General features: G+C 43.9%; 1 protein-coding gene across 3 annotated transcripts in view; it reads right to left on the bottom strand.

The window, feature by feature from the left end:
- The window catches only part of LOC129712930 (ras-GEF domain-containing family member 1A-like), a 177,581-nt gene that overhangs the window by 11,893 nt on the left and 154,266 nt on the right, over nucleotides 1-11,422 (bottom strand). For all 3 annotated transcript variants that reach the window (XM_055661713.1, XM_055661715.1, XM_055661714.1), the window contains 6 exons: nucleotides 8,954-9,091; nucleotides 4,436-4,657; nucleotides 3,112-3,186; nucleotides 1,232-1,327; nucleotides 762-864; nucleotides 1-4 (listed from right to left, as the gene is read on the bottom strand). The exon at nucleotides 1-4 is cut by the window's left edge and continues 76 nt beyond it. In XM_055661713.1, coding sequence (XP_055517688.1) covers nucleotides 1-4; nucleotides 762-864; nucleotides 1,232-1,327; nucleotides 3,112-3,186; nucleotides 4,436-4,657; nucleotides 8,954-9,091 — 638 coding nt within the window. The remainder of the gene's footprint in view (nucleotides 5-761; nucleotides 865-1,231; nucleotides 1,328-3,111; nucleotides 3,187-4,435; nucleotides 4,658-8,953; nucleotides 9,092-11,422) is intronic.

The raw sequence follows: 11,422 nt of genomic DNA, 5'->3' as shown, positions 1-11,422 counted from the left end.
CCAGCTACAGAGGAGAGAAGAGAGACAACTGTCAGTAGGTTATAGTCACAGAGTGATACAGTGTGGAAACAGGCCCTTCTACCCAACTTGCCCACACCAGCCAACATGTCCCACCTGCCCGCATTTGGTCCGTATCCCTCCAAATTGGTCCTATCCATGTACCTGTCCAACTGTTTCTTAAATGCTGGGATAGTCCCTGCCCAACTACATACACCCACCATTCTTTGCGTGACAAAGGTACCCCTCAGATTCCCATTAAATCTTTTCCCCTTCACCTTAAACCTATGTCCCCTTGTCCTCGATTTCCTTCCGTACCGTATCTCCGTCCCCACTGCGGCCTAACATCGTGGAGTTGGTGGCATTGCCTGGAGACCAACGGGCGCACCAAGCCGCGGGAGTCTGTGGGACTATAACATAACGGAGCTAGGTTGGGTAGTTGAGGCAGGAACTAATAAGCAATTAGACAGCTACATGGATAGGACAGGTTTAGAGGGATATGGACGAAATGCAGGCAAGTGGGACTAGTGTAGATGGGGCGCGTTGGCTGATGTGGGCAAGTTGAGCCGAACGGCCTGTTTTCACACTGTGTGATTCTATGTCCTTGCATCTCAGATTCAGATTCAGATTCAATTTTAATTGTCATTGTCAGTGTACAGTACAGAGACAACGAAATGCATCTGATGCCATGGCAATGACTGGTGGTACGATTAGGATGGAAGGTGCTTATGAGGAAAGTGAAGGATTTTGACGTGAAAACTCACATATAATCGCCATGAGGGAATTGAAGTTTCCGATGTTGAAACATTCTCTCGCCACGTCAATGAAAAATTCCACCATCCGTGTCCTCTGCTTCTTTTTCCCAACCTGCAATTGGATAGAACGAAACCTGTGAAATTCCATGTGGGAGGGCAGACAGAGCTTAATGGATGTTGTTAGGGATATCACCCTCTTATCCCTCCAACCCACCAGCATGGCAATGCAATGCGTAGGACAGAACAAAGCACATATGGTGCCTCGGGTTAAACGGAGACTTGACTTGTGGCCTGTGGGACAGGTGGTACGACTGGGAGAGTGAACAGAGGTTCGCTTGTTCGGGGACTGCCTTCCCCTCGCCAACTCCCGGACATAGACGCCAAGCAATTGCAACACCATCACCCGCAGACGCGTGGCAGAACGGCAGCTGAGGTGACTAACAGCCTGTCAGCCACGGGGATCATCACTGTTAACTCACTCTGCATATCTCGGTGGCCACCAACGAGCTGAGCCGATTGAACCAGTTGTCACAGGCTTCCAAGTTGTAGGTCTTCTTGATGTCGCTACGGCAACCCTTGGGAAAGAAACAGAAATTACAATTACAATTAAAACATAAAGTACTTGTGCTGTAACTCCAGGATAAGCGCTCAACTAAGAAAACCAGCCAAGGCCAAAGTATTATCTAACTATCTAACTAAATATACCAACTTACAATAAATAAATCCGTATGCAAAACTCAGATACCTACATATTAACTAGCACTTTAAAAAAAAACCTAATCCTGTAGATTTTTGTTTTGCTGGAATAAAAGGCAGAGCAGCAAGACGTTTGTCCGTCATGTCAGGGTTTTGATTAATGATTCTCCGATCCTGGAGGGTGTTAATGCTTGCGGACAGCCCTGTGGTGTCAGGTTGCACGCCTGCTCCTTCCAGCTGTTTGCTGATGTATCGTGGGGCTCCGGGACGATCACATTGCTGACCAGCAGCCACAACAAAGGCTTGGCGTCAATCCATCAAACAAAATCGGCCCTTTTGCGGGCAAGCCAGAACAACTGGAGCTTAGAACCATCTGCTGGGCAACCAGCTGTGGGACATCATTATTCAAGCACGCTGCAAGTCTCTGTGTGAACTGGCCCCCTTGCATCAGAATAGCGGGCTGAGTAGTGACATCAAACACTCTGCAAATCATCCACCCAACCCCTTTTATTAATCCTTGTATGCTTTGTTTCAAATGTATTTTGACTTCTAATGAGTGAATGTCTGTTGATACCCACTCTCCTCTCTTCCAAAACATCTTAAACACCATCTGACACTGAAGTGTGTAGAACTTATTAACTAACTGGTATAAGACGACAAAGTATTCCACAGTAACCTGGCCCATCCAAGTCAACTATGTGTGCTGACTGGAGCAGGGTAGGATGTACATTGAGATAAAAAATGTGGGGCGGTATTTATTTAGAGATACAGCATGGAAACAGGCCCTTTGGCCCATCGAATCCATGCTGACCCAACAATCACCCGTATCCTGTCCCACACACCAGGGGTGATTTACAGAAGCCAATTAACATACAAAACTCCACGTCTTTGGCATGTGGGAGGAAACTGGAGCACCTGGAGAAAATCCACGTGGTCACAGGGAGAACGTGCAAACTCTACACAGACAGCACCCGTAGTCAGGATCTGATCCAGGTCTCTGGTGCTGTAAGGCAGCAACTCGACTGCAGCACCACCATGCTGGTGATCTATGTGATGCTGGTATCAGATAAGCACCACATAGATCCATCAATAACAATAAATTGCTGGAAATACTCAGTAGATCATGCGGCATCTGTGAGAGCAGAAACAGAGTTGACGTTTCCGCTCAAAGCCCCCTTGCCAGAACACATAATTGAGAACTCAGTTTCTATTCCCACAGATGTGGTCTGACTTGCTGAGTATTTCTAGCATGTTCTGTTTTTTTTTTAAACGCATATGTCCCCCTCTGCTTGATCAACGTTTGTTGTTTCGCAGTCAAACCAATCAACAACACGATTGAGATAGTTCCTCTCAAAGAGGTGGCCTTGTAGGTTGAGTAAGGTACTGAAAAGATTTTAAGTCCTCAAAGTCAGCTCGGGTGATTAGGTTTTCATTCATTCACCGACAAGCAGTGGCGGACCGGCCAGGGTGTCAGCTTGCCCGATGGCAAGTGGGCCCCTGATGAAGTGATAGCACGTGATGGCAAGTGGGCCCCTGTTAAATGATAGTATTGTAGTTGTGTGTGGGCCCCCTTTGTCTCCTGGCAACCAATATTTTTAGACCCAGTCCGCCACTGCCGACAAGGGGAAATTACTGTGGTCTGTGAAACTACTCCTTCCCTTACCTTATGATTGTCCATTGAATCCATGTGGTTGAATATAAGCACCAGCTCCTCTGGGGTGATGTGCATTAATCGATCCTGTACACAGTAAGGAGTGAACAATTAGCTTGCAATTTCATTAATAATGCCGATCCAACTTCCTCTGAAGTGCACTTGCCTCATCTAACTCTCACATCTTTGGCTGAGGCTAAATGAAGGACAAAAATCCCCTGAAACATATACAACTGAGATGTATAATATATTCGTAGTATATAATACTAAGATTGTAATACTACTAATATTATATAATACTATATATTATATATTATAATATATAATATTTATACAATATAATATATAACTAATAGTATTATGATCTAATACTATAATAATATAATCCTAATATTATTATATTATATACTACAGAGATATTATATTATACTAAGATTATAATACTAATATCTCGGTGACTGCCATTCACCACCCCCCCCCCCCCGGACACTTATTATTATTTATTCTTATTATTATTATTTATTATTTATTCAAATCGTTTGCTATGTCACTCTTCAAGGGAGATGCTAAATGCATTTCGTTGTCTCTGTACTGTACACTGACAATAATTAAAATTGAATCTGAATCTGAATCTAATATATAATACTAAGATTACTGCAGGACAATAAAAATCTTTATCCCACTCGACAAAAACAAAGTGCTGGAGGAACTTAGTGGGTCAGGCAGTATCTGTGGAGAGAAATGGGGAGTAGGGAGCTTTCTTCCGATTTATCCCACTCACACCTGTACTTTATTAAGGGTGATAAACAGGTAAACTCAACCTACATATAGAGAGGGCACGGGTTTTAAAACAAGTGTGACAGGAATGAAAGAGGAAATTTGAAATAAATCCCTCGACACGTTTTACATGCAGCGGCTGGGTCAGCGTTTGGATTTCACTCTTGGAACCCATTTCTGAATGTTCGTAAATTCTCTTTTGTTGTTAAGAGCAGGTAGCAGGGGCACGGGATGGTTTTGTAACGGGAGCGGGAGACCGTGTGGAGGAACAGAGCAGAGCAGAATGGATGGAGGAAGTGGTTTGTGACTGGTGATGGAATTCTCAGAACTCGCGTTCTCAAATAGCTCCTTATTATCTCCCCATGTTAGTGCAGTGCAAGTAGATAATAATCCAGCATAGTGGCAATGACTCAGGGGGTGAGAATTGAAGGAGCAATGTTGTGGCAAATACACCCTCTCTAGATGTCAACTGGTTCATGGTAACCAAGGTATTGTTCCTATATTGCAGTCTTTCTTTTAAACTCTTTCACTGCTGTTTTTCAGTTATACATTCACCTACCATTTCGATATGGGTTAGCTGCTGAGCTAAGACACAGGGATCATTGCAAACGCTCAGTATGTCCTTCTGGCTGGACTGAGTCTTGGACTTCAAGATGGTCTGCTTATCCGTGACTGACGGTTTGATTATTTCTCGTGCCTCCTGGTACTGACTGTGGGCCGAGAGGTTGCGGATCAGGTTTTGGGTCATCTGGCTAATGCTTTTCTTCACGCTGGAGTTTTCCTAATAAGAGAACAAAAGGAAGATCCTGTCGTGAGCAACAATGTGTGGGAAGTATAAGCTTTACACATTAATGTTGATCCGTGAATGTTGAAATTAATTGCAAATGCTATCTGAACTGTTGTGGTCAACGTACAACTCAGGTTAGCATATAGTCCACCAACTTCGCACATAGGAATAGACTATAACTTGACATGGATGTATATCAAGAACTGTGTAAGAAGGAATTGCAGGCATGTAAAAAAGAACTGCAGATGCTGGTAAAAATCGAAAGAGTCTGAAGAAGGGTCTCGACCCAAAACGTCACCCATTCCTCATCTCCAGAGCTGCTGCCTCACCCGCTGAGTTACTCCAGCATGTTGTGTCTAGCAAGGAATTGCAGATGCTGGTTTACAACGAAGATTGACACAAAATGCTGGAGTAACTCAGCGTGACGGGCAGCATCTCCGGAGAAAAGGAACGGGTGACGTTTCGGGTCGAGACCCTTCTTCAGACACGGACTGCGGTCTTTAACCAAGTGCACTTTGTTCATTGTAGGGCCAATGTACGAGTTCCACTTCTTCACAATGTTACACCAGAATTCTGATGCACAGATCCATATTAAAACAGAAGACAGAAGAACAAATCAGGACCATTTGGAACCTTTGCCTAATTAAGATTTAGTCAGACGCAGAAAATCTGATTGGTTTATGAATGTGGAAGTCTCTTTTGTCCACCATGTGAGAATTTCAACCTTCTTGCTTGCCCTTTAGTCCATCCCATTATTTGCCAAATTTCAACAACACCTCTGAGTGAACAGAGGAGTAGTAGCACATTGTCTCCTTCTGTGACAGACCTGCATCCCAGGAACAAATCTCGTGATCGACACAAAACTGCTGGACTTACTCGGCGGGACAGGCAGCTTCTCTGGAGAGAAGGAATGGGCGACATTTCGGGTCACGATCCTTCTTTAGACCCGAAAAGTCACCCATTCCTTCTCTCCAGAGATGCTGCCTGTCCCGCTGAGTTACTCCAGCTTTTTGTGTCTATCGTTAGTTTAAACCAACATCTGCAGTTCTTTCCTTAACAAATCTCGGGATCTTTGTTAAACTTCCTCTCTGGGAGATACATCCTTTTGTAGGTAAGGCGACCAACATTGCATATAATGCTCCTTAGATGGTCTTATTCAGTTACTATATCATTGCAATTACACTAATGGAAATCTTTTACTCAAATCATCTTGCAACAGACTGTCAGGATACTATTTGACTTCCTAATTTCCCAACTGCAATAATATGTCAGCTTACTTAAGTGAATGTCTTGCTCCTGGCCTTATCTCCTATGAACGCTATGAACAAATGTAAGACTTTGTAGAAAATTCCTTCTGTTGAGGGATTGACTGCACACGTTGGGCTCTGAGTGAAGGCGGAGAGGAAACTTGGGCGATGCAGGCAGGAAGCGGAGTGGAAGGCCAGTCTGCTTTCCTTCATCTCAGCCTCTGTCATTTCCTTTCAAACACCACTTCATCGGGCAGGTTTGAGCAGGCCACTTCCTTTCGATTGTAGCAAGCCCATTGTGGGATAGAAAAAGCTATGTGCTTTGTGTGAGATGTGGGGGGGGGGGGGGGGAGCGGGGAGAAAAATGTCTTCAGATTCAAAGACAGAATGTACTGGCTTCACTTTCCCAAAACATTCCACTAATAGCTGATGTTTGTCCATTCCTCTTGCATAACCTGGACAAATAATATCCACACAGCTTTGAATTATCACCAATGAATTAACCCTTTGGTGGTTGCGATCCAAACAGCAACACATTGGAAGCTGTTCACTGTTGCCCTCTCAGGGTGTGTGACGTTACCCTGAAGAATCTCTTACATTTGCACTGCCGTGGAGATTTTTATTTTCCCTTCACCACCGCTAGATGGATACCAGGGGGGGGGGGGGGGGGGGGGGGGGGGGGGGGGGGGAGAGAGAGAGGAATGTCAAATATACAAACAGGGAAGAGGGAAAGGTGGTTATCCCCTTACCCACCATCTTAAAAAAGGCATGATGCAGTTTCCCTCATAATGATCCCAGGATCAATAATCCTGAAATCAGCACCAAATGATTCCAGAGATGTGAGAAGCTCGAAATATTATGGTTGCAATTTACATGCATTTATGCACTGCAGAATCTGTTAGTTTTACATGGTTGCCAAACTCAGCTCTGGACATGTCTGATTTCATTTTTTATATGGGTTAGAGAATGCACAACTGCAAGATTCCTCAGCATTCTCCAGCGAACAATAAATCCATTGACCCTGTTGCAAGACGCACTAACATCCAAGTCTTACAGCATCTCAGAAATTGCAACATCCAAAGTCTCCTCTCTGCCTCATTGCCGACGTAATTTTGGCTCTTTTAATCTTGAGTTGAAATTCTTATCTAACTTGCTTTTAAATGTTTTGACAATAATATTTATTTTACACAGTGTCTTTAACAAAGTGAAATAACTCAACGTGATTTGCAGGAACATTATGAAACAAAATTGACCAAGTTACGCAGATACGATACGATAGGATAGAACTTTTATTTATACCAGGAGGGACATTTAGATGAACTAAAGCCTAGTCAAAGAGATAAGTCTTAATGGCAGCTGTAAAAGAGGCAAGATAGGGAGGTAGAGGTTTGGGGTGGGAGTTGCAGAGGTTAGAGCCTTGGCAGCTGAAGGCATAACTGCTGGAAATAGTTCAAGGAAGGCAAAAGTTCAAGGAAGCACGGATTTAAGTAGATTGAAGGGGTTGAAGAGGTTTTTGAGATTTGGAAGTACAAGACCACGCAAGGATTGAACACAAGAATGAGAATTTTGACATAAAAATGAGGGACATGGAATTTATGTAGGAAAGTGGTGTCAAGGGAAAAAGGTCAGCTATGATTTTATGGATGGAAGAGCATGATTCGAAAACAGAACAGCCGACTCGTGTTTCTATTTCTTTTGCTTTCATGTTCTCAATTCATGGCTTGAGGCTTGGTGGCTTGTCTGGGAATGCATTTAATTTTCACATGTGTGCATATAGTGCTTCTTTCCTGGTTCATTATTAAAATGTTATTTTTGTTGGCCCAGGGGCTTGGTGAATGTGGCTGTGCGGTACTGAGAAAGAATGTTGACCCGAACTAGGCAAGAGCACATCCTTGTAAAATACAATGTTGTCAATCTTTAGTCTCATCTCCAGACAGATTGTTCTCAGCACAGATCATTGGAAGTGATGCTGGAATGAAAAGAATCTTTTAGATTTCGCCTGGTCTGTGCGGCTGGGCAGAAGTACAGCAAGTCTGCAAGCGAGCGGGGGGAGGCTTGGGGATTGATGTTGGAGGTGGTGGGTGGAGGGACTAGGGGGTCAGATGTAACTGTCTGATCCATCCTGGTCAAACTGCAACGTATTTGGCAACCGACCTGTAATAGAATGAAAACCTGGTTGGGCCATAACTCTGAACTGAAAAAGTAGTAATCACTGCACAGTCCATCATCGGCTCTGACCTCCCTTCCATCGAGGGGATCTATCGCAGTCACTCCCTAAAAAAGGCTGGCAGTATCATCAAGGACCCACACCATCCTGCCCACTCACTCATCTCCCCGCTACCTTCAGGTAGAAGGTACAGGAGCCTGAAGACTGCAACGACCAGGTTCTGGAATATCTACTTCCCCGCAATCATCAGGCTATTAAACTTGGCTCAGACAGAACTCTGAACATTAATAGCCCATTATCTGTTTATTTGCACTTTATCAGTTTATTTATTCATGTGTCTATATATTTATACAATGGTATATGGACACACCAATCTGTTCTGTAGTCAATGCCTACTATGTTCTGGTGCTAAAGCAAAGCAAGAATTTCATTGTCCTATCAGGGCCACTTGACAATAAACTCTCTTGAATCTTGAACTTCATGTTTGGATGCAACAGCACTGAAATCTGTGTGATGGAGAAGGCCATTCCACCCGTTGGACCCGTGTCAGCATTACAAACGAGCTATTCTATTCCCCATATCTCTATCTATCCAATTCCACGAGAAAGTGGAATCAACTTTCACTGCAATAAATTTTAATTTAGCCACTTCCCCTTGTCCTGCCATATTCCAAAACCTCACCCACCAATCCTGCTGACTATTAAATATCTCTTTGACTTCCTCCTCTTCTTTAAGAAGATATTCCTAGTATCTCCATTTTCCCCCCACAGAACACAATCCGTGAAATTATTCTGGGGTACGTGTGAAATAAAACTTAATGGATAGAAATAAGAAACATATCATGGACAGTGAGAAACCAGCTCCATTCCCCCTCACCTCATCGCGCTGTGCTATCTGGTGCGTGATCTCCTTGAGTTCCTTCATCGATTTCTCATCCTGAAAATCATGTGGGAATGTTTCGGTCCACTCGGTCAGAAGCTGGATGATTTTCGGGACAAATTCCTTGACCCGAGCCTGTAGGGCAACAAATTAGGAGTTTAGTCTTAGGATAACATGTACAGTTCAGGTACATAGTAATATGTCTCGGGGAGCTGGCAGAGAGTTAATGGATAGCAAACACACATTGGGAGAAAAGTTTGAATCAAAGAGGGTGCCGTACCAAGCATAGACTATGTAGGGCCTAACCAGCTAAAACCAGGCAGGTGCTCTGTAGACTTAAGGAAGACACAATGCACAATGATATGATCAGAGTCAGTGATGTGGACAGTTTGGGGATGGGGGTGATAACGAGGGAATTGACAAGACCACAAATGGATTTCAAGGGATTAACAAGCAATAAGATTCCATTTCCAAAGCTATTTTAAATATGTTTCTCTTAACCATGTTGGTTTGTGAATTATTTGCGATCGTCTATTAACCGAGACAATTTTCAACCTCTGTTAGAGCGGTTGCCAACAACAAAGCTTGTGAGGAATTTGTTCAGTGGAGATTTACAAAATCATCTAAAAGGAGCAACAATAATTATACCCTTCAGTGCACAGGAGACAACTTTGCAGCTATTGCATTCATTTGATACACCGCGTTTGCAAAACGTTAAAAACACCTCAGAGGGGAAACGGATGCTAAAGATTCCAAGACATCCCAGAGCCTTGAGATGTTAGCTATCTTCTTGTGCACACATGCCACGATGAAAGAAATAATGAGTTGCATACACATTGACACAGAAAGCTTACTCAAGCACAACAATCTGTTTCAGACACTGCAATGTGTGCCGTCATCAGGACAATGGGCAGTGAAACGGTTCAAGAACTGCACTCTGCCACAGGTATCGGCTGCTGTTGCCCAAATCTATTATCATCGCCAAGCTCGCTATGGGTCGAAGGGAACTGTGGTAATATACGAAGCTGCCTGACATTGGCATCTAGCCTTGATATACTATCGCGGAGCACTGCCTGTTCTCAACAGTTTGACGTCACCGCAGGCAGCTGTGGCACCATGCCAGGAGAGAAGGACTCGCAGACATTCACCCTCAACCTGTGTCTATACTCAGCACCAGAGGGGCAGGTGAGAGCACCAAATGTGGGCATGATCTTGGGGTCAGAGAGGAGCAGCTTTTAACTCCATGTTTGACTTGTGACAAACTGGCACTGGGAATCAACCGAAGTTAATAAACTAAATTACAATCCCATCGAGAGGGCCAGACTACATGGTAAATATTTGATCTGGCAGTTCAGCTTTCATTATACAAAAAGCCTGCTTGTATGTCAGCAGGTGCCACAGTGGTTAGTACTCTCCTTACACAATGGGTAGGAGGTTGTGGATTTGAGTTCCACACCAATGACCAATATCTAATTCAGAGATGCTACCTTTCAGATGAGATGTCCAACACAAGATCCTACCACAGACTGGCTGCACAGTTGGACACAAAAGTCACCATAGCATCATTTAGCAGAAAGGACCAGGGGCTTCTGCCTGGTATGCGATCAATGTTTAGCCATTAATCAGCAGTGGTAAACGTTAGTGAACAGTGATTATTATTAGATTAGTACATGAAGGTGTGTGCCAATTGGCTCCCATGTATTTTGCATGACCACAATGAATACTCTAATAAACCACTCTGCTGTCTGCAGTGAGCAGAGCAGCACAGGAACTGGCCCTTCGGCCCGTCAAGTCTGTGCTGACAATGAGGCCATGTCTAACTAACAACATCTGCCTGCACATGGCAAGTAAATCCATGCTTGGCCATAGGTCTTTTAAACTTTGCTGCTGTGTCTGGTTCTAACTTCTCCCCGCAGTGTGTCTGGGCATCCACCACTGAAATGATCTAATGAACATGATAAGTACAAAGTAAATGCCGCTCATTCTGTATGTTACAAATATGGTCAACTGATTCCATAGAGAAGGGTTTTTGCCAATATTAGTGATCCAAAGACCATCAGTAACTTGTCAATGTGCCGGCTAATCGTTGTCATAGAGTAATACAGTGTGGAAACAGGCCCTTCGGCCCAACTTGCCCACACTGGCCAACAATGTCTCAGCTACCCTAGTCCCACTTGCCTGCGCTTGGTCCATATCCCTCCAAACCTATCCCATCCATGTAACTGTCCAACTGTTTCTTATCTTATGGGATAGTCCCAGCCTCAACTGCCTCCTCTGGCAGCTTGTTCCATACACCCACCACCCTCTGTGTTGAAATTTTACCCCTCGGATTCCTATTAAATCTTTTCCCCTTCACCTTGAACCTATGTCCTCTGGTCCTCGATTCCCCTACTCTGGGTAAAAGACTCTGTGCATCTTTGTACCATATATTAAAAAAACATTGGCTTTCAAAATCACAATTTTCTT

The sequence above is a fragment of the Leucoraja erinacea genome, chromosome 34, assembly GCF_028641065.1.
Source record: "Leucoraja erinacea ecotype New England chromosome 34, Leri_hhj_1, whole genome shotgun sequence".
Classification (NCBI taxonomy): domain Eukaryota; kingdom Metazoa; phylum Chordata; class Chondrichthyes; order Rajiformes; family Rajidae; genus Leucoraja; species Leucoraja erinaceus.
This window is presented reverse-complemented; position numbering and strand designations above follow the sequence as displayed.